Raw genomic sequence first — 24,384 nt, 5'->3', positions numbered from 1 at the left:
ATATTTACTCCCGCGACGATACCTATATAGGGGTCTGGTTGTAAGCTCATGTTTGCTCAAGTCTGAGTTTGCACCCACGGCTGCTGGGATGCCTCCGGAGCTACTGCGCTTGAGAATTTCTAGCGGATTCACCTGCTCTGACAAAAAAATCTGGCGAAACTACAATGCGCAGAATATTTTGCGAGAAATTCCATGCTGCGTGGATGACTGCGAAGATCTGCGGCAGAATCGTCTTTCACTTTTGAGTTCACTTTGCGCATACCGACTCCTGTTATTTTCTTTTTTTTTCTTCTTTCAATGTTGTGTTGGAGATTGCAATGAAGACAGCAAGTAATGTTGATTTTTGCTAAATTGGGGCGGCGTATACAAATATACGATTACTTGACACCAAAGAAGCCCTCCGACTGTCTAAGGACCCGCGAATTTTTGCGCGCACCTAGGCGCTTTCTTTGAGTGACAATCTAACGACGCGAAGCTCCTTAATGAGCGCCAAGTTGTCACCAACCCGGTGGTCATCAGCGTCGGCCTGGATTCCCGCGTGGGGCAACAGGAGCATCAGAAGTAATTAATGGGACTTCAACGTTCTCACCGTGATTTTGGCTGCTATTGTGATCTTGCGAGTTTTGCATCGAAGTGAACGCTGTATGTGGGGAAGAGAGAAAATACTTATGAGGCTGTGGAGCCCTGTTTTATTGTTACTTGGAGACGTACTACGAAGGCGCCATGATAACCTTAAAAAACGTTGCTCAATAGAAATGCAAGAAAGCTGAACCTATATTGCGTGTTGCTTGCTATCGTACTGCATGCGTTGTTTGCATAGACAACAGAACATTTCATATAGTTCTTTTTCACAAGCATTTTTGGTCTTTTGTGGAATTTGTTTTCCCGATCCGCGTATATCGAAAGCTGCCTGTGATACAACTTAATCTTCGGCGGGTGCTTTTTTTTCTAATTCTTAATATGCTATAGCTTGATATTGAAAACTCCATTTATTGCCGAAAGGGTGGAACTTACCGAAGTCGTACATTGATAGGAGCTGCGTCGTATATCATAGTTTTGATGCTGTTTTTGAACCAGGCATAGAGAAACTATACAGTGACCGGGAGAACCAGATTCGCAATTATCTCATTTTAGTTTTTTAAGCTCTGCGGTTGGCCGTCATTACCCGCTTTTTTAATGGCGCTCTCGCGGCTCGTTTCTCTTGTTTGTCCGCTCCGCGTTTCCTCGAACAGGCAGACGAAGGGCGCTCGTCGTCTGTGGTGGAATGCGGCCCACGTAATTGTCGTCTGCGTCGAATTCCAGCGCTGTCAGCGACTTTTCTGGATTCCGCTTCCCCACAAAAACACACACACAAAAAACACAAAAACAATAAAGAAGTTTTTTCAACGGCTCGCCGCACCGTTATCTCGTTTTGTTCCGTTTTCTCACCTGAATAGAACCGGGCCTCGTTTCTGCTCGTCATGCATCCACACCCAAAGGGGTGAGCATGCGCGGCTCGGAATTTGTTTTTAGGTATGCAAATTTCTTGTCTGCCTAAATTGCGTGGGCGATTTGGCTGGAATTTCGTCGTGAGGTAGCCTTTACGTCTACTCTTCGGAAGGGCTCCTGCGACGTTTTCAGCGAGCGATTTTACGCCCTCGAGACCCGCAATTCTACCATCCCACATGGTTCTGCGGACGTCCATAGAATGTCCTGACGCTCTATGGATATATTCGGTGAATGTTGATAGGATATCTGTGCCGCTTTTGAAGGTTCCGTCGCTGGAAATTTCTGTTTGATACCATTGTGTGTCATCTTTACCCACCGTCAAAGATCAGACCGCCTATAGGGCGATTGTACGCTGGACATTTGATCGCTTCGTCAGAATTTGAAATATGCCGATGTTTTTCAGGACTGAAACGACTATTCTTATTTCCTTTTGATGGCGACAGTACGGACGGGCCAATAACCAGACTTCTTGCTAACCATTGCTGGTTTTGGATTTACACCTGAGAGTTGAAGTGCGCCAGATATCAATTCAAAACAAAAGCGGCGTTTTTAATAGTTATTTTTTTTACAATGTGGGGTTTTGCTAGTGATAAGTGGTCGTGCTACTGCGAAATGACGCAGTGATGTGATTGCTGCGCCAATTGCGCCAAGCTGCGCCCTCGGGCTAACCCTGCTACATCCTGCTACATTTTGCCAAAATATAAGAAATCTGCGCCAAACCTGCGCCAGAAAACCAATTTATGTCGCCTTTCAAAACCGAAATAAACTGAGTACCGTAATTGAGCATGCGTGGGTTATGTGGCACAAGCGGCCGCCCGACACAAAGTATCCTGTATCAATTGTTCATTCGGTCTTGCATGAATTTTCCGCCTTCTCTCGTTTCGCGCTCTCGTTGTTTCGCGTCTTTTTAAAAAAAACTTCAGCAATAGACGCAGCCGTGTGCGGATGCTCCGACGCTAGCGTGCTGGGTACCAGCCATGTTGGCATGCTGTGAAACGAAACTCCATTTTTGCGCGGCGGGAGTTTGTGAGCTGAAGCACTCGCTCCTGAAAGCAACGGCCGTGGGAAAATTATATTTGGTCCCTGCCTGCCAGTCACCGTGGTCGCGCGACAATGGGTGTTGCCGTCCCCACTTCGCAGCGCAGTTATGGCACTTTCTAAATTAAAACGTAGGGACCGCCGCATGTTCATCAACATTGCTGTTCTTGTTTAATACGCTACTACTAAAATCCCTCTAGCTCAAAGACTGCAGTGTCAAAGTATTGATTACCTAGGTTTCTCTCTTTCGAGAGGGACCCCGTACCTGAAAAATCTGCCGCTAAAGAAAGTTGGTGAAAGGTGACCTAAAGCAAAGAAGGCAGTGTCTCCACGCGCTTGTTTGTCTCGAGTTCAGTCGTTGCACAAAGCGCTCCAAGAACTTTGAGACCCTGGCTCGCAATGTCTTGCATCGATGTGCTGAATTCTTTTTGTGTGTTTAGCTTCTTTTTTTTTTTTTCTTGCCGGCCTGGCAAGCACATGCCGCTGGACTGTTTTTTGTTGCATGCTGGACAGTTCCATTTTGCTTACATTTTTGGAAACCAGTTGGCGATGGAGCGGAGTGGCATGGTTTAGATCGAACAGCCATCTCCGCTCGCGCGACGATTTCGCACTGCACTGCAGTATAGTTACGTGTCTCATCAGTTGGAGACTGCTTCCATCTATTATAGAACTAGTCAACCTAATGCTGTCCTATTTACTACTAAGCTCGTCCTTTTCAAATAAACCTTAATATGTGCAGTTTGGTTTTTATTTATCTATAGCGGGTACATATATATTTATCATTTAACTGAATATTTGCAAAATGTGTGATGTCATAGGCGTTTACGTTACATGTTGAAAGACATGGTCTATCTTGACTATAATTTGTTTATTGCGGCGAGCAAAGTGTCCTTCGTTTGACCAGCACTTGAAATGAATATGTTTATTTTTTCTGAGAATATCTGCTCCAAAAGCCAGTTTTCCTGCTCCGAAACACTGTTTTAGCTGCTCCAAACGCCACTCTTTTGCTCCAAAACACTGTTCTGGCTGCTCCAAAGGCCACTTTTGCTGCTCCAAAACATTGTTTTGGCTGCTCCAAAAGGTGCTCCAAAACGGTTTAGGCCAATCACATCACTGAATGACGCTAAACAGTGGCTCGGGTGCGAAATCAGGCATGTATGCCCATTGTGTTGTGTGTATGTTGTTCAGCCAGCTGGGAGTTAGTCAGCCTCCAATTTAGTGTATAGTGTTACCGCTGTAGATGAGAAGTTTCGCCAGTGCAGTATACGACCCGTAGCCTGCAAGGGGTCTTTAACGTGCATCACGCTGTACCCACTAAAACAAAAACAAAACAAAGCAGGAAGACGCTGAAGCTTTGCATTTAAGAGTGGAACGCGATAGCTAGTTGTAAAGTAATTGAGAAAGCAATTAATGAAAAGCTTCAAAAGTTTTTTTCTAGGTACGACGTCATGATCAACCAACAGTATGGTTTTCAAAAGGGGAAAGCTACCGAACTAGCGCTTTTGCACATTAAATAAAAAATATTACGTAATATTGAAGATCAAAGTTTTACAATTGGGTTATTTATCGATTTTAGAAAGGCCTTTTGATTCCCTAAAACATTGCATACTCCTTTCAAAGCTCGAGACATATGACATACGCGGGACTGCGCATAAGCTTATTACAAGTTACCTTACATCTCGCACACAGTATACGGTTTATAATAACATAAAATCGCCTCTAGCGTTAATAAAATATGGCGTACCGCAAGGCTCGATACTGGTATCTTTACTCTTCCTCGGATATATAAATAACATACATAATATACCATTTACCAAAGATTTAGTACTGTATGCCGATGATACAAATGCATTTTTTTCTGGGGCCAATCTTAGCGAACTAGAGACCACAATAAACAAATATTTAATTAAACTTTCATCCTGGCTGGTGGCTAACGGTTTATCTCCAAATACAGAAGAGACAAAATGTGTAATTTTTTCCTCAATACATCGCGCCCACATACACATATTGAACTGCAGTTCGAAAGAGCTCAAATTGAGGGTGTGGATAATCATAAATTTATTGGAGTGGGGTTTAACGAACGCCTCAATCCGGCACACCATGCGAATAAAATACGAAATGAAATCTCAAAATCAATAGGCCTAATTTCATCTGCAAAGCATCTTTTACCGTAATGGCTGACGTACCAAGTGTATTATGCGCTGATATATACCAAAGTTTACTTGTGCTTTTTTATCTGGCGTCAGACAACATCACACAAAGACAAATATCACACATCTGCATTTATTACCAAAAAAAAAAAAAAAAAGCTGTTCGTCTAATGCACAATTCTGCTTATGATGCACATACAGCTCCGCTTTTTGAGAAGTATAAAATTTTGAGCTTTGAACAACTCTACATTTATAAACTTGCACTCTACATATTCCGTTACCATAGACTTCAACAACATAGCTATCCATCTGCAGGCACTAGACCCGACCACCATTACAACACTCGAAATGACAAGTATATACTCCCCAAAATCAGGACAGCCATGGGCAGACAAACGTTTTCATTTCAAATTCCAAACTTCCTTAATACACACAGTTATCTTCATACACGTATTACGTCAAATATATCGCTAAACAGATCTATACAAAAGCACAGTGAAAAACTCTCTTGCCCACAAACGTTGCAAACTGATCTGAAATATCTGGTTTTACCCTATTAGCTACTCTTTCTTTTGTAATTTTTTTTGTGTTATGGTATTATAGTATAGTTTTATAGTATCAGAAATGTGTACTATATAAATGTCATTTATATGTACATTTTGTTATTCATGATATTTTATTTAAGAGCGCTTCTTGTTTCAGTGTGCTCTGCTGTCGACGAGTGGCATTGCCTTTTTAATATTTCATTTATGTAGCGGTACCGAGGCCTCGTCAGACCATCTGGTATTTCGCCTTGGTACTGCAGACAAAAGGTATTGCCTGAACAAACTGAAAAAAAAAAAAAAATAAAAAAAAAATAAAAACGTTCGTTTCCAAGCCGTCCAAGCGTGTCTGCGTGGCCTGATTCGATTTTCGAACGCGTGCCCTGTGAAGACTTAACACCGGTGTCGCTGCCGCATCAGCTCCACCTTCACAGAGGCACGCTGCTGGTTGTTGTCCCCGTCCCTGTGGATGTACGGGACACGTACGGCGCGACCGCAGAGGGCCGAGGGGCGAGGAGTGTCGAGCCTTCGCGCATGGGGCCTCCAATTGCGTACTGCCGTACACTCGAGCTGCCGCCAGCAAGACCACCAACAGCCAGGACGCCAACGTGGTAATCGACGAAAAAGGGGCCGAGGCGGCGGCGGCTCCAACCACGAGGATTTCTTCGCAAGACCCTCAGGCGTCGGGTGCGCAGCAACGCGCGCCGTTAGCGTTGCCAGAAAGCTGCAGGTTTCCGCCGTAGCATGGACTTCAGAAGCCCCGTTGGTGAAACTGAGCCCAATGCGATGGTGGCCAATAAGACGACACCGGTTTCAAAGGACGCGGCTGACACACTTGACGCCGGAGATGGTACAGCAATGGACTTCGCGACTGAGATGGTCAAGAGGCAGCTCAACGACCCTGAGCAGGGAACCGACCAGTCGCTTCAGCACACTTAGCGTCCCTGGTTGGTGGCGACGGGCAAGAAGGGACGACGAGCTGGCTGCGGCCGCTGTTCGTCTCTTCCCATGGTAGAGCGAGAGGTCAGCCCAGCGTACGAAGTCTGAGACTCGCGATTCGATGGTTTCCCTCGAAAATACCCTGCGCGTGAGCGTGACCACGTTGAACGTTCGCGACCTCCCGGCCAGACGACGGCTGCAGCAGCTCTACCGGCTGTTCACCGGGCATGACTTGGACATTGTCGCAATTCAAGAGGCCAAAGTCGAGAGCGAGGCCCAGGCCGACTGCATGGTGCGGCCTTTTCTGGCGCGGTTTGAGTTCCGCGTGAGTCATTGGTTTCTCGGCTGGCTGCTGCCTGTTCCTCAGAAAATCCCTAGGCTGTCGTGATAATTGTCACGACCTGCCCGTCTGGGAGGTTTGTCATGTGCTAATGTCCTGTTATGGGTAATGAATGGCGCGTCACTTGTGTTTATGCACCTAATAAAGCTGAGGAGCGAAGTTTTTTTGTTTTTTTTTTCGTAACGTTTTCAACATTGATAGTTTAATCGTTTTCTCATTACTTTGGGTGACTTTAATTGTGTCTGCTGGGCTGAAGACAGGTCCAACCGAACGCACTAGGAATGCCAGTACCCCAGGATTGACAAACATTACTTTGAAGATTTTGTTCTCGAAGACGTCGCATGTTGTGTGTCGAGGTCCAAATGTATGCCTTTCACGCACTTTCAGGGTGCCAGTCACTTTAGACCGGACCAAGCGTATATCTCACTGGCTCTCGTATATTTATGTCGAGGTTACTCTGTACACAATGTTGCTTGTAGCGATCACTGCTTTGTAACCTTTCAATTAGGTAACAAGAAAGAAGCGGCGAATTTCTCATGGGAATTATGAAAAATGAATGGTAAACTTCTGAAGGATGAACCATTTCTTTCCATTATTAAGACAATCTGCTGTGACATATGCAACTGAAAGGAGGCAGTGGAAGTGAGCGCTGAGAGGCATTTAAACAGGAGGTGAAATTAACGGCACCTGAAAGTACATGTCTCCTCTATACTTCGTTTCACCTTATGTTGTACCGCAGCGAAGGCTAGAAGCACGAGGCCACAGCGTTGGCAGCTGCCTTTAATGCACGAAAGCTCGTGCCGCCGAGGTATGCCCTAAGGCAAGGAGCTCGCGCTTGTAGCCTTTCCTGCGGTACATCATAAGGTGAAATAGAGTATAGTATCAGGACAAAAATAAAGAATTAGAGCACCAAAAAAAAAAGAAAAAAAAAAAACAACTTGGAGAAGTTGTTACAGGAAGAATGCCGAGCACCTTGCGTTTCATTGATATTAACATTTTGAAAGCCAAACTCGAGATTCACGATCGCGACCGATACAAGGGTGGCTATACGGGCGTGTATGGAGCGTTTCTTGGTGGGAGAGCAGCCGACAAAAAGAGTGGTGGTGGCGGAAAGAAATACGCGCGCGCGCTTCGTTTCAGCTGAAAGTCCTGACGCAGCCGATGCTATAAGCGCCAGCATGTGGCCCTGAACAGCGCTTGCACTGCACGAGCGTGCGTGCTTGGCAGGGACGCTGAAAGCCTGGAGTTCGCGCGTGTTTTTTCGGCTGCGAGCTAAAACGAAGTATAACGATGAAGTTGAAATAGAACACCTTGGGGTTTTGTCCAGTGATAAAACTCACACCGAAGAGAGTTGTAGCGCCCCACCACTGCCAGGATTTGAGGACGACTTTCCGCCTCTACTGCCGACGGTTGAAAGAACCGATACGGACTTTTTAGAGAAACTAATCAGCTTGTTAGAAATAACAATAGCGATAGATGACTTGAAACCTGGAAAATCGCCACGCAGGGATGGCTTAACTGCTGGCTTTTACGAAACATTAAACATGAAATTCCATCCGTGTTATTCAAAGTTTTTACCGAGGCAAATGAAAAAAAAAAAAAAGTCTCCCCCCTTTGTTTTCTTTTTCACGCACACAGACAGTGTACGTGTTAAGTCCAAGTGTTAATCCCAAAGTGTGACGACCCCGTTAAGCTTCGCAGTGTTAGCTCCTACCGTACAATAAGCCTTATTAATGTTGATTATAAAATATTATTTGAAGTCTGCGCTCGCCATTTGCAGTGTGTGATAACGAGGGAGACATGCGGCATACAAGGCTTGAATATTTTCACCAACATTCATGTTGCGCGCAGTATCTTGATGTGCTGTGACGCTGAGCTGAGCAAAGTCGCCATGTTACAAGTTGACTTGGAAAATGCCTTCGACCGGCTGTCTCATGACGTTCTCAGCCAAACTTTGAAACATATCGATATAGGATCCAATATTTTTGAAGGACTTCATGTCATCTTATACGCAAATGTACTATTCCCCCCCCCCTTCCCCCCCCCCCCCCCCCCACCCCCCGGCCCCTGCTATAATGCGACTGGCGCTGCGGGGTAAACTGAAATAAATAAATAAATAGCATATTATAATTGCACAGCGAATCTTATAGTTAGTATGTGAGTCAGTGAACGTACTCCTGCAAAATCTCCTGTTAGGCAAGGCTGTCCGCTCTCGCCATTACGGTTGGCATTGTATCTTGAACCATTCTGTCTGAGTAACATTCAAAGTGAGCATGTTCGCGGCTTTACCTTGAATCAGCGCGGGGTTCGCATTTTGGCCTATGCGGACGACACCGCTATTTTTTTTTTTTTTTTTTTTTTGCACGTAATAGAGAACATTGCAAAGGCCATCAAAATAGCGAAAACATTTTCTTCTCGGGCGGGATGTTCCGTGAACTGGTCTGAATTATCGGGTTTTTGGCACGGCAGATGGGAATCGAAGCCAAAAGTTCTCGCACAGGTTGCCTGGTCAATTCTTTCCACCCGCTATCTAGGCGTGCTATTGGAATACTATCGTGTCAATTAACGCTTGTTTACGGAGCGAAGAGGCTAATAATCAGCGCGAGAAAAGGTTCCCCGGTGCAGGCCGCCATTTGTCTATTTTCGCAAAAGCTACAGTGTGTAATTTTTTTTTTTTTTTTTTTTTTTTTTTTTTTTTGTCGCGAAGCTGTGGTATTTTTTACCAGGTCTTGCATTGTTCTGAATTTCACACTCAGAACTGCGTTGTGTGTTTGCTGTATATTTGTGGGCGTCCAACTTGGAGCGCGTCAGCCGAATGAATTTGTTTCGACGCGTTCGGCCGCGGTGGTATTTTTTAACGACATTTTTATACGTCAAGTTTATTAACCGTTTTATTTTCCTGCTAGATTAAGACGATTCCTTTCTGCCTGCTGTTCTTCAGGTTTAATTGTCGGGTGTCTTGCCCAGTTTCATTTTTTCACCTAGTCACGGTTCTATATGCGGGACTATTGAGAGCTTATTTGAAGGCAGTGGTCGGTGCATACAACACTGGGCATGACCCAGTGTTCGTTGTTGACAGTTGGGGAAATTATTCTCGCAACTGAGAAGTCTCAGAGGCTGTTAAGGGCGACAAGCTGCCGCCAACAACCTTACTTGATCAAAGTCAGTTGACAAGCTTTCTAGAACGTCTGGCGCTTTTTCGTGGCGTATTTTCTCCGTGGCGCTCCCTACGCTATCAGCCCGCCCCATGGACAGAAGCGGCGGAACCGGTGGAACGTGGGACACACATTGCCTGTGGTGGAAAATGAGTCTCTTGTGGTTTTTATGGTAAACATAAAGTCTGCGCAACAGTTTTCCGCAAAAAAGTGTCGTTCAAAAACGACCCTTTTCCGTTGTTCGTGAAGGCGTTTCCGCTGGTGACGCTAGGAACGCTTTCCGTCTGTACCTACTCGCCTGCAGGCAACCGAGAACAAGGAGGTTATGACGGGCAGGAGATGGCCTCCTCATTCTTTGTACATGGAGCGAAGTGTAACGGAAGTAGGCGTGGCTAAGAAATGTCCCCCAGTCTCTCGGTCAACGAGACGATGCTTTTCCTGTATCCTTTTTCTTCTACTAAGTTCACCATCTTTTACCACAGTCTCGCGTTATTTTCATTGCAACCAGGAAACTCAATTTATGAACGTCGCCATGTAATTGTGAAGAAAAAACAACCGCGTTTCTATGACATTGCCATGGCAATGCGGCTTGGTTTTTCTCCTGCATATTTACATGCCGGCACCCACTGAATCGGTGTCGAACAGGTGAGATTTGGAGCCCAACACTTGCCTGACCAATGGGAAGTCGTCGTGTGGCGTATGCTCTCGATACCGCGCCGGGAGCGTCTTCTAAAGCGGATCTTCACAGCGCGGCTTTGGAAAATGAGCGCGTCAGTCGTCGCACGCTCGAAGGCTGAGGATGGCACTGCGGGTTGAGAAAGCCGTACAAGCCCTGCTTCCGGCAAATATTCGTTTCCCTCCGCCATGATGAGAATGCGCATTCGCATCCAATCTTCTTCTGGTGCACCGGTCGTATCGAAAGCCAGCCCGCGAGAGCGGGTAGACGAAGCTGACCACAGGCACGGAGCTGACGTAGCCTATCCGAGCGGTGAGCAGACGATGGGAGCTTGGATGAGAGCGCGTCGGTGGCATCCATGTGGTGTCGGTGCGCGAAACAGTCTGGGATTAGTTATTTTTTCCAGTATCGCTGAGAATGACATCATGCCGGGTCCTGGGGTATTTCAAAGTCTTTGACAGAGAGAAACCGTTTTCGAACGACGCTCTTCTGTGGAGCTTGACAACTGATAGATCTAAGAACGTTGGCCCTCACGACTCGGCGTGTTTGGACTGCGCAGGTACACCGGAAGAAGCGAGTGGTGGCTCGGGTGCGATGCGAGAACATCAAAAACGACTGTCCCAAGCCCACGTGCGAGGACCCCGTGCTCCTTCCCGAACGTTGCTGCAAGACCTGTCCTGGAGAAGGTGAGCACCCGCTCTATCCCTCTCTCCCCCCGCCCCTTTTCCCCTGAGGATCTCGTAACTTTAACGTGACTTTGACATGCAGGTGCTCCGTTTATATTTCTTTCATTTTATGATGGGCCTCAGCGGAAGCTACGAGCCATTCTAGCCAATCCTGCGCTGTAAATGCATCACGTGACTGTACCCCCCCGCGTGTCGCTGCCCCCCCCCCCCCCCCCCCCCCCCGGGGTCCCCCCAAGGTCACGTGACACTCCCATGGCATTGGATATTGGCTTCGATCTCGTGAAGCATCCGCCGCGGTTCATCGTATGAAAAAAAGGAGTATAGAACATTTGCACAAAGGCGCTGCCATCTTGAATCTCGTCACTTCCAGTATGGCCGAAAACACTGGCCGTCGCCACGCTAGAGAGGTCATTCAGGATCTAAGCGCAACCGTCATCCATCCTCGTTTTGCCTCGCCTCTAGTTTTTTTTTTTTTTTTTTTTTTATCTATTTGCAGGTTAAAATGTTTTATTGTTTTTTCGTCGCCCCAGGTGTCTGTGGACGAGAGCAAACGAAGGTCCATAGCAGCTGAAACGACTGAAGTTCTTGATTTTTCATTTTCCCTTCTAGACGCTAGTTTTGTGACTGTAGCCTCCATTCCTACGCGTGTGCAGTTCTAGCTCCAGCAAGGTTGATTGAGCGAAGTGCCTGTTTGCTACAGACAGACCTGCCTTTGTTGGTTTGGAAAAGAAAGTTCTCCCAATGACGCTCAATTAGTAGCACTCACATAACCACCTATTTACGGGAATACTAAATACATAAGAAAAAAAAAGAAAAGAAGTGGCTTGAATCTCACCAATCATCTTCCGAAGTTGATACTATCCAGTTCTTTATAGACGCACTGATGTAAGTGCCGCGCTAAATTGCGCCAAACTGCGCCATGAACAATAGTCTGCTACAACTTGCGTCAAAGCGCCATTTTTGCTAAGAATTGCGCCACACTTGCGCCGAGGTGGGCCTAAACGAAGCAAAAAAAAAAAATTATTGCTCGATTTTATTATATACGGAAGTAGAAGGAAACGAAAATAGTACAAATATATATTTTCACAGCATCTCTGTCCACTGTATAGTTTGTTTCATCTTATGCCAAATGCCAATCGAAGACTGAAACACATACAATCAGGAACACACTTGCAAAAAGCGCAAGCCTATTCGCTGCGCTTTATAAGTTTAGGCGATTAAACATCACGTACAGAGATATATGACGAGTGCTATGATATAGTGCTTTTATGCTGGTAGGGTCACCTGTGCTTTGAACTGCGATGAAACTAAGTGTAGAGATTCCTCGTCAACTGCGCTAACCCCGTCATAATCTGAATTTCCAGACGATTTTGGCGATTTCAGGAGCGGAAAGTTAGGAGAACAACTTTCGAAATAGTGGGATGGCAGCTACACTCTAAGAAATGCCTGCTCGTCTACTTGCCCGCAAAACACTCGAAGAGCCAATCTCTGTGATTACGAAATCAGCTCAGCGAATGACGAGGCGGAACATCCGTTTAAACCTCGAAATGAAGTCTGCGCTGTGGCATTACGCAATGCAAAGCGCCATGCTTGCATTGCGTAATGCCACAGCGCAGACTTAATTTTTAGGTCTGAACGGATGTTCCGTCTCATCATTCGCTGAGCTGATTTTGTAGATCGCAGAAATTGGCTCTTCGAGTGTTTTGCGGGTAAGTAGACGCGCAGGCATTTCTTAGAGTGTACTGCAATCAGACAGAAACAGGGTCTTTTACTCCCGATAATATATCTGCCGTATGCTTCTACGCGGTGGCTACAGTACCGTGGCACTTGCGCAGCTCGCGTCAACCCTCACGCTTCACACCGCGCTCGCTGGCCGAGCTTCACCGCATTACTCCGGAGTGCTAGGAGCAGCGGCTGACCTGGGGGAGCGCATGGGCTAGCGCGATTGGCCCGGAAATCATGCTCAGTACTATTAAAAGTTGACGTTCTAGAGCGCAGCTCTTAGGCGCCCGTTTCCGCGTAAAAGGCCGCCGCCGTCGGCGTAACGGCCCCGCTAAATTGAGTGGGAAATTGAATGGGTGTTGAGGTCACGTGACGTCAATTTTCCTGCTAAATCGAGCGAAGAAACTGAATTTGTTCGTGGGTGACGTGACACGAAGTCATGTGGCATCATTTTCCCCGCTAAATATAGTGGGGAAACTGAATTGGTGTTGAGGTCACGTGGCGTCAATTTTCTAGTTAAATCTAGCACGGAAACTGTGGGAGGAGGGGAGGGTACGGAGAAGGACGATGGGAGGGTATGCAGGAGGAGGAGGGGAGAGGAGGAGGAAAGGAGGAGGAGGAAGAGGGGAAAGGAGGAGGAACGGAGGAGGAGGAAGAGAGGTGGAGGGGAGGGTACGGAGGAGGACGAGGGGCATTCCCTCCCCTCCGTACCCTCCCCTCCCCTTCCTCAAGAGCTGCGCTCTAATTTCGCATTACAGAAATTTGTAAACGTCTTTCATTTTTTTTTTGGTCTTGACTATAGGCCGATTTCTAATTAGAAAAACGCGGAGAAAAACGCGGGTCTATATTTGAACAAATCCGGTGATTAATGTAGTTCCCCGTGCAGCAGTCAATCGACTCAATTCAGTTTGGAACGTAGCAAAAGCGGAGTATCACCTTTAAAGCGCAGATGTACGAGTAGGTTTTCATAATATTTGTGGGTGGTTGTTGTCGTTCTTTATGATATTATATACTTGAGTTCGGTGTTCATCAAACTTGGTGGGACCTATTTTTATTAATTGACTTTACGGATATGTTTGTTTTTGCTGACAATAGAACAATTGTATTTACAGGCTAAATGAACGATCGAATGTGAAAGGGGGAGGGATGGAGGCCTTATGTCAAGTGAAGTGTTGCGCTATGCTTCGTTTCTGAACAATATTTTTAAATAACAATTCAATATGGAACCTACTTTGAGCTGAGCCTTTCTTCTAAAAAAGACGGCTGTGTGTTCTTTTTGCGTCCCATCCATTCTTACTATAAAAGATAGTAAGTAATATGCTCCAGTACCAAAGAGGGACCCTCCGTCATTATCAGATATGAACTCACTGAGAGATTCAATTAAATTTTCATTTTAAAGTGACGTGATAACCGTTGCCATCTGCTCCAAAACCGTCATTGGCTGCTCCAAGCCAGCAGTTTGCCTGCTACAAAGCCTGCTACGAAAGGTCAAAGGTCATATTGCCGCTTCCCTCACTGTAGACATGAAGACCGTTGCTCTGACCCCTTGTCAGTGAAACAGAAAAATTAAAACGCGTTAAGGAAGCTATTTGGGTTAGTTGGTTCATGATCAAGGCCCGTTCACACTCTTGCAACCGAGTACGACCGAGAGAGACCAGACCGGTTTTAAGCCTCTTGCGATCTCTTAAAACCAGCTCCGCGCTGCAGCGCATCCGGTCCTAAGAAGTCGCAAAAGGCTTAAAAACCGGTCTGGTCTCTCTCGGTCGTACTCGGTTGCAAGAGTGTGAACGGGCCTTTACTTAAAGAAGCGCCAAAATACAAGGACGAGGAAGTAAACAGACAAGAGCGCCTAGAGATACAAGGACGAGGAAGTAAACAGACAAGAGCTTTAAAAGAAGGGCTGCGCTCTTGTCTGTTTACTTTCTCGTCCTTGTATTTTTTTTCGCTTCTTTAAGTGAACTGAACCGACCGTTTGGTGATCATGTCAAGCGTCAGCGTAACAAAGTTCACGGGAATTCGTTGAAAAGGTGATTTCATATCAAGACAGACTGCGAGAAAAAAAAAATATTCAAAATGCGAGCGAACTGGTGCGTATTAATCGCGACCCTGACTGAGACTTTGAAGGAAACTTAAAGACAAGGTATAAGTGACACAATAAAGTTGATACAGCGTCTCAATTTGAAACGTAACAACAATATCCGGGGAGCAAGTCGTCTGCTTCTTGTACAGGGGCTGCGGTGACGTCAGAACGACGCTGAGCTCCATTTGGGTTCGATTGAAAGGATAGGGGGTAGACCCAGACATGTATTTAACGCGTTACTAGTACCGAGTTACTTCTACCTAGTTATTTTTAATGCTAAGTAACGGGTAAAGGTATTTCGTGACTTTTGAGGAGTAACTTGTACAACACCGTCTAAACAGCCTCGTTTTAATTCTAACCTGAGTATTCGTCTATTGCGACAAAGGGAGGTGGGCAACCCGAAAAACAACTGAACCGTATGACAGTACAGCCACATTGATCGCTGAACACGTCACTCGAAATCAGAGCTGGGAATGTCCTCCACCCAGCGTACGCAATAAGGTTTGTTGGTTTAACCTTCTAGAATCGTGTTCAGACCGAATGCAAACCCGGAGGTTGCAAACACGGCAACGCACAGAACCCCTTGTAAACTTTGAACTCAGAAGCATAGGCAACAAAAAATCACAGGATACTTAAGACTCCTTACGTGTAGGAATGTGAAAGCATTCGTACACGCAGCGCATTCCTACCAGCAACGCGCCCCGCTGTCCTCCACAGAAACTGGCCGGGCGGCATGACATGGCTGACAGCAGAGCGTAGAACACGTGATGCAATAGTACACAGGGAGAGGGAGGGGAATTTACCGCTCCCCTCCCCCTCCGGCCACGCCTGACAGCGGGGGCCGCGCGGGCAAACCCCTCTCCCTTTTACCGGCGCGCGGGCCGCAGCGCCAGGAAGAGGACTTCTCTGTGGGGTGGCGTTCCTTGGAACTATGACGCGTCGCGGCCAATAGGAATTTATTACTCGTTTCACTCAGCTGGAATTCATATGCCGTTTTTCGCGGTTACAGACAACGCCGTCTGCGCTCCATGGAACAGTTTATTCTTTGGCATGAATAGAGAGGGCTATCCCAGATTCGCCAGCTCTTCCTGAAGCGCAACACTGCCGTTCCTTCGAGCGTGTCACTAAACCGACTCCTCACATATACTTGCATTCAGATTATTGATTGCTTATTACAATCAGCCGAGTGCACTAAATGAAGCGGATAAAATCCAATTGGACTTTATCCGTCGCAGTTGTTATAAAATGTTTGCCTTTAGGAGATTCATATCCTAAAATTGACTCCAAGTTGTAGTAATATACCCCACTTTACGCTTTGTCACATCAGGAAAAAAAAAGTTTTGCGCATTATTCGTGCGCTGAACGAAGTAGTAGAAGATTTGGTTGTCGGAGGAAGAAACGCTTTCAGGGTTTGAAACGTGTACGTCTTGATAAAAGAAGGTAAATCTAATGTAACATGCAGCTACATATATTGGAATTCAACTCATGAAAGGGGCAATTAGTAACGTGCCGCGAAGAACCGGACCTTTTTTTCTTTTGTGCTTTGGTTTTTGAGGTGACTACGAGTATAGGAAAATATGAAGATGAAGTAATCTATGGGCTTTTGGATTCGTATATTTATGACTATTCTTTAAATACTCACAAGCAACTAGTTTTCAGTTTTTATTGTTATTTTTCTTAATACGCTTGCAATCAGTGGGCAATTTTCGAAAGGAGCAATACGCTTTCCCGCATAGTAATTATGCATTGTGTTTGCTCACTTATTAAAATAGTACAATTTATAGAAACGCTCCCCGATGCGAAATTAAAGCTGTTTTGAACGGCCTCTTCAGCCACCTTTTTATTGCGACCATTACCAGTCGGAAAGGCGTTCGACTAATTTTTCCAGCCACACACAGAAAAAGAAGAGAAACACAAAAAGTGAAAATTTATTACAAGGCATATTTCCCCATTACCGAAAAATATGTTAGCGATAAATACAAATACGCAAAAACTGCGGTGAAAAGCCAAGATAGTCCATTAATTTATGGGGAGATAATGACCACTTTTCGTGTAAACTGTAGGTAACGTAGTGATCTAATTAGGTGTACACTTTAATGGGAGCGCAGTGAATGCAATGACAGTTGATTTTTTGTTGTCTCTATAGCGTTGCCTCGATGCAGACTGCGATTCCCGTAATACGTGCGTTCCCATAGTGTCGGATCATGGATGAATATATCGAACCCGGTAGCGCCAAATTCAGCGCTCAGAATGTGTGTCAGGAAACTACATACATCCGTTGCCTTCAGTGATAAAGACGCTTTCAAAATGGCACCACGCTGATTTCAACAACGGACGGCTATACGATGCAACTCTCATGTACGCGGCGGCGCTGTAACTTCAATCGAGAATTGAGCAAACCACCCAAGAAGCAAGATTGTGACATATCAAGTGTCCTACAGATTAAAGAACTTTTTTCCAAAGTACGAACGTCCGCTTAATGTAAAGTCATTGTTGCGTTTTGGCTAGCACGGTAGCGGGATTTCGGGTATTAGTTCTGGAAGGTGTAAGCGCAACGTCGTCTATTGATTTAAGTCAGCAGCTTGATAAGGTCATAATTGTCTCAACTCAAAACAATATTTATACTCACAAAAAAAAATAACGATTAAGAAAAACTATAATTTATTTCATTTTAATCGTATTAATTTGATTTAAATGACTGTAGCTAGAAAATAGTGATTATTTACCACTAGAATTTTTTTCCTCCATGGCAGATTGACTTGCAGTTCGTCCGAGCACTCATAACAATGCAGAATAAAGGTATATAGAAAGTAAAGTTTAATTAAAGACTTTATTTCTGCAATCCCCGCCATACTGGAACAAAAGCGACTTGACTTTTAGGTAAAAAAAAAACAAAAAAAAACAATATTTGCTTTTATTTTATGAGTTGTGACTTCATTTCGATAGGATAGTACTTCTATAGTTTCGTTTCTTCATTTTACGTTTTAATTTTGTTGCATAAGGACTTAACGTAGCTGTCGAACGAAGAAGGTAGAATAGACTTCTTCCAAAATCGAAGCGCCCCATCGCGGCGAAATAGCACGCAGTGCACTCTGAGAACTAGTTGGCCATTCAGTTTCTGTTTCGATTGAGCAGCTTGATTTCATGCCATCACGCCGTGACAGAATGCGCTGCTTCCGTTTTCGATTATCTGACTTTTCACGAATGTCCAATACACTCACTCTCGAGCGATACAAAACAAAAACCGGGGCACTTTCCTTGGTTCCCGAAGCACCGGATATTGTGCGTGCAAACCTGGTAAGACGTGGCTTAGTCACCTCACCCCACGAGTGCATCTTTGAGCTCAATTTCAATAATCCCGTCTAGTACCAGTGAATTACTACTGAAATTTGGTCACCTTGAGCCTTATACGTATTTTACTTGCCAAACGTATGCTTTTTGTTACTTCAGTGGGCGAAAAGCAAGCCGCATCCTTACAGGGGTGTCATAGTTGAGCCCAGCGTTGGCGCATGAACTTTTAAGGAAACGCAATAAATTCGACCTCACTACTGCGCAAAAGTTACTATTATGTTTTCCTCGTGTCATCATATATATCCCACTCAAATTTTGTGCTGATCGGAGTTTAAATTTTCGCAAATGCTGATATCGGCTATAGCTACGACGGAGGCCCTAACAAACGTCCCCTACTCCTCGCTAAGCCTTTTTGGATCAGCTTTTACTGACGCCCAAGATCTGTGCCTGAACGGTCTGTCTGTAATTACCTGGGCATACTCAGTCAGGAGGAAATCAAACACATAACAAATATTATGGCCATTAGCAACCGTCAAATGCGCTTTGAATAATTTCGTTCGTTTGGCACACCGCATAGGGGTTCACGCCCGTCCGGCGCACTTCCGGCGAACGGTGCGACATTCTTCGCACAAGTGCTTGATTTTTGCTTTTTTAAAACGGTTTGTATGCGCGAATTTGCCTATATGACTGCAGGATAACTTTATGCGCATACGCGATGTTGAATATTAGTGGAATACAAGCGGGTGGGGACTTCGCCTCGTGCAGTACTGCGGGTCAGTACAGATAAGAGATAAGGAGTGTGTTCGATTAGAGCTTTTCAATGGCGCCTCCGAGTTTTACCTCGCACACTCAGGCGTTTTATTTCGTCTATTTACGCACAAAACAAACTTCCTGACCAGCAACACTAATATAAAGGTGCGAGCTCGATATATGCATACTTATTGGTTGCTACAGCTTGTTGACTCGTGCACAAGCAAGATCCCCGAGCTTCGCAGCGTCGAGATGTCCAGCACTGGCTCGTTCACGTACCTCGAAACGCTAACAGAAAGGCTCGAGTACAAAAACACAACAAGCGTGTGTTAAGACAAGCTATACATTTCGGGCTTATGCTAAAGCTTTGAGGTCTGGCCATTTAGGTTAGTTTAGAGACCACAAATGACGCTTTCAAGACCAGAAAACACGAGATACGCTCTGTGTATAATCTCTAGTCGACGTGTCGATCGAAACCGAAACCATGCCACTTTCCTCCCTGGCCAACTAGTTCCCAGAGGCAACGCGCGCAATGTTGCATGCAGGAGTTTAGGGAAGTAGTCTATTCATGCTCAAAGATCCGATTTGCTCTGAAAAGCACTTCTTTTTGCTCGGGTTAAGCCTTATATAAACCTTTCCTGACTGGTTATTCTTCTGTATTTAAATACAAAACGAACACATATGGGAAGCATCGAGTGATAGAGAAATGGTAACTAAGAATATTTTCGGGAATATTTTTGCGGGAAATGCTGGCGTCATCACAGCAAAACTGGTCTGATTTAAATCACGTTTGAAATCATATTGATTTTTAAGGCGTTAGCCTTATTACCCACACGACAGGGAAAAGCTGACGCCGTCCGTCTGCGGACAAAACAAAGGAAAGGGAAGCGCGCCGCGTAGAGAGGAGGATGGTAGTGAAGGACAAAGGCGAGGGGGAGGTGACGTACAAGGTGGTATCCAATGCGCGCGCGGCGCTGCGAGGCGAGAGGGAGGCAACGTCACGGGGCGGCAGCCGATGTGCGGACGGGAAACCGGTGAACAGCGGAAGCAGCGTCAGGCAGTGGATGCCGCTGCTAAGCGTGCAAGGCGGGCGAACGAGACAGAGGAGCGGAAGCAGGGCCTAGCTCGGCTGCCCGAAATAAGGCGCAAGAAGCGGCAAGCCGATGCGGGACTGCGTGCGACAGAGGCTGGGGCGAAGCGGGCTCGGTGAGCCCGCTTCGCCGGAAAACATAAGGGGAGATCTATTGGTGGATCCTTAGGGAATGCCTTAGCATGACCCTTGGGGAAACGCCACACACGTCCGCCTTTAGGAAACGCTAACACTCTGCTAACATTTTGCTTCTTTTATTTTTGCTATTTTTTTTGGCTTCATTAAGGGCTCCGTAACGAAGCCAAAAAGAGGTATCTAAAATAAAATAAGCAAAATAGAGTGCCAAAACAGAAAAGTAAAGGGGCGTTAGCGTTTCCCGAAGGGGGACATGTATGGCGTGTCCCAAGGGTCATGCTAACGCATTCCCTAAGGATCCACCAATGGATCTTCCTTTCACTTTTCTCCATCCTGCTTATACACCGTTTCAACGCAGCGCTACCTTTTAGGTGTACCACCTAAAAGGAGGTACGCCGAGTGATGGAAATTTTTCCAGTCTCATAGTGTTCAATATGTGTTAGTTTTTTTTTTTTCTTGTTACTTTGTGAATGAACAGGTTTTTTTTATTTAACGCACGCTCTTGATAGAGCTAGAAATATGTTTCTTCTGACAATGCCTGAAATGTAAGTTCACTCAAAACTTTAAATACATCTGCGAGGCGAGAAGAGATTTTCCTATTCAGATAGCGCAAGTACCGGAACGTCCAGAATATTGGACAGCTAATGTCCACACGGGACCAAAGGTTTGGAAGCTCAGACAGAGTCCTACCAAATAAAATCTCCCCGGACAGGAGTTCGGCGGACAAAAATTAATATACTTTCTAACGCCGACCTGTCAAAAAAAAAAAAAAACAATAAATAAATAAACTGACTAGTTTTTTTTATTTACCGGGACAAAAACACGCCGAAGAAAAAGTTGTGGGTTTTCAGGGGCCTGAAAGTTAAGTCATACTTTTCCGTGTGTGCACCCAAAAGTAAGTTTCTTACATTGCTGCAGCATCTGCTAAACTTTTACATATATATATATATATATATATATATATATATATATATATATATATATATATATATATATATATAAACGGCAGGTACCCAGTATATAATCGAATTCGTCCAGAGGCCCCACAACGAACATCGTTACTCGGGCGTCGACGCAAGTTCATAATCAGTCAAGTAGAATAAACGAGCCGTGGCAGAAAATCGGTTGTCATGCATATTCACGCGGGGGCGTTGACGACAAACGTGAGAGTGACGGCGTAAAATTAATATGCTGGACGCAAATGCTAACGGCGTTACTCGGGTGCAGCTTAACGGAGAGAAAAAGATAACCTTCCCGAAAAGGGGCCATCAACGACAATCAAAAACAATAAAACCAAAACTCCGACGTGGCATATTTTGTTTTTGACATGTGCTGTTAGGTTTTTATTAACGTTATGCAGGAAAAGTTAACCTGAATGGGGGCTTTCTTTAATTACTCCTGAAGTATGACGGCTAGTTTTCTCTCGAAGTACATCGGATATTGCTAATAATTTTTCGTAACAGATTTCATCGCTCTATTAAGAGCAGAACCAACGCATGGTGATATGAAGTCCCTAATCATTCCTGTTCGCCTCTATTAGCCCCGAGAGCGAACACTAGCGCCGCTGCGGTCGCCGCGCCCTGATTGGGTGGGGTGTACCGTGACGTCAGGGGGAGGACCCCGCTCTGCGATTTCGCATCCGGCTCTCTTCCCTGCCTTGGTTTCCTGGTTTGGCCGTTGTGTGCCGCAAGCAGTTGAGAAGCGAGACCTCGTTCACCCGGTGTACAAGACGCAGGGTCAGGCCGATAACGACGTGCTTCCGTACCTCCTATAAGCGTGCTTGTCACTTTTACCATTATAATTGGGTTAGAAATCCTGAAAGCTAACGCCGGAGGCAATTCCGCTGATGAACCTCCCTGTTGGTTTACACGGCACATGGCAATCATGCGAGGGGTCGGTGAAGCGGCGTCGTAAGTGTTGCAGACGCTGGAATTCTGTTCCTTATATGTTCATGATTTATCAGAATGTTGCGTACCGCTTTGCAGGCATTTCAAATGGCATTGATATCAAAGGCGCTTGGGCAATCGGGAAATTAGCTCGCGACCCGGACTCTGCATGCGCTGGTTCGCAGATGCTTTAGAAGCCCTGGCTCGGAAGGCCTTTGATATGATCGTGGAAGAGGGTTGTTTTAGATAAATGCAAATTCTTCGTGAATTAATGATATAGTTCGTACACGTATGCAGGCATTTCTTTTATTTTTTAGAACACATGCAATTACTGGAAATTAGTCTGTATGGTAGCAGGACCATATTAGTCTGTATGGTAGTACATCTCATACAGTTGCCTGTATGAGATGTATTGAACTGCCCAAAATATGCAGAGCAATAGTACCGTACTTCGGAATGTTTATACATTCCAAATGCTTCCTTCATTCCAGCCTTGTGTATTCGGAAAAAAATACACCGTTTAGTATGAATTGTCATTTTCAAATAAAAGAGACATTGCTGCTAGTCCCAAAAGCTTCCTCAGTCTCCAAACCCCCTAGATGGGCTCTCTGACAACAGATGAAAACAGCAGGAACAGCGAGCATTCGAACGACTGTCCAGTGGTAGATGCTGCACTAATAGCAGAAAATGTGGAACCTGTGAAGGGTGACAGTTTGCTGATTAAAGCTTCTGGTATTTCAGCGTCAGGAAAATTTGATTTAGCTAAAATCTCAATCTTAGAGCCTAAGGGGCTAATAGAACGGGCTCGAGACCTTCATCTAGGTTTGCTGTACATTACTTGAGTGATATAATAAACAAGTCCACAGACACCACCAGTCTTGGCCATTGAAATACTATCCGAATCCAGCAAAGGCCAAATGCGAGCAATATAAACAAATAACTAGTATATGTCTGTGTTCCTTCTTCCTTTACTTTATCCCTGCACTTGGGCTGTCTCACTTGTGATTCTCTCTCCATGGTCCAGACTATATTTAACATATTGCGCGAGCAGCATGCAGCTTTTCTGCTTCGGCGCTTTTGTTTAAAAACAGATACAAAAAAAAAACACCCAAATGTTATACACAATTTTCCAATTCATTCAGACCATCACTAGCATTGATTGTGTCAGATGTAAATCTATAGTGATGCTCCTGCAATTGTGGCCATATTTCTTCATTTTCATATACCAGCTGCGATTGATGCGGTGCCTGACCTGTCAACCATGCCTGAAATGTTGGTTGAAGTTTCGCCTGCAGATATAGGCCATGCCTCAATAAAGCCACATATGAAAATTTACACTTCCCTCAAAAAGCGCGCGCGCAAAAAAAAAAAAAAAAAAAAGCTATATAGAATTGAGCGCGCCGAAAGCTAACGTTGTCACAACCTCCACGGGGCGAGCGGAGCAAGTCAAGCAAAAATTCTGTCCTCGCCGTGACGTCACCCTGGTTCGCCGTAAGGGGGCACCACGCAAACTTCATGGGGCTAATAGTTTAACCACGTAACGGAGCATGGGGGGGGGGGGGGGGGGGGGATTACTCGGCCTTTCTTCACGACGTTCATGACTGCATCCGTTTATTAGGTGCGCTACCTAATTTGGACGCAATATCTGTCATCAAAAACACTGAACATACGGGCGTAAGTCAGTACACACCGTATATATTTACGCTTTTTTTTTTACGAACCCGATTCCGGCCATTTATAGATTGTCGCCGGTAGCTTAAGAAACGCGGGGCGTGGCTTCGTTTTGGTCGTCTCTTCTTGTTTCGCGATTAGTTCTTCGGCGCAGTAAACAGCTAATGCCACACTCTCATTGACTGCGATGCGATAATGACATGCACGGGACTCGCTCGCCACACCCTACGTTTCTAAAAGCTCTCAGTGCTTTTTTTTTACATGGCGAGCAAGCGTTCCCAAATACGTCTTTTGGCGCGTTGGAACGGAGTAGTCGAGGGGCGTGCACGCCAATCGAAAGGCAGCATAGAAATCGCGCAGGGAACGCGCAGTGACGAGGCAGCCAAGTGCGTGCCGTTATCGGTTGAGGCCGGGAGGAAAGCCAAATCACGTGGCCACATTTATCGGCTCAACAAGCGCACGAGGAGGTGCCCGAGGAACGGACCAACTTGCACGCCGTATATGGGCGTGTTTACCTCGGCAATGCTTCCCCCATATCGCGCGCGCCGGATCTCGGAGGCCATGCATGCTCGCCCCTGGGGCCGAATGCACTTTCGCCGCTGGTGTGGCAGTCTTTTTATGCCCTTGATGCATAGGAGCTTTGAGCCCACGCCTGTACTACTGCTTCAAGCTCCCCGATGAAAACAAAACACCGTCTTTGAAAAGATATTTTTTTTCACAGGTGATTTTTGCAGTGGTTTTACCG

At 45.5% G+C, this 24,384-nt stretch overlaps 1 protein-coding gene across 2 annotated transcripts in view; it reads left to right on the top strand.

The window, feature by feature from the left end:
- Positions 1-24,384, top strand: part of LOC8027854 (dorsal-ventral patterning protein Sog) — a 370,069-nt gene that overhangs the window by 193,316 nt on the left and 152,369 nt on the right. For both annotated transcript variants that reach the window (XM_040217931.3, XM_042290868.1), the window contains exon 3: positions 10,888-11,014. In XM_040217931.3, the coding sequence (XP_040073865.1) occupies positions 10,888-11,014 (127 nt within the window). The remainder of the gene's footprint in view (positions 1-10,887; positions 11,015-24,384) is intronic.

The sequence above is a fragment of the Ixodes scapularis genome, unplaced genomic scaffold (assembly GCF_016920785.2).
Source record: "Ixodes scapularis isolate PalLabHiFi unplaced genomic scaffold, ASM1692078v2 PGA_scaffold1__304_contigs__length_218370807, whole genome shotgun sequence".
NCBI classification, from domain to species: domain Eukaryota; kingdom Metazoa; phylum Arthropoda; class Arachnida; order Ixodida; family Ixodidae; genus Ixodes; species Ixodes scapularis.
The sequence above is the reverse complement of the archived record's forward strand: the minus strand, read 5'-3'. Positions and strand labels throughout refer to the sequence as shown.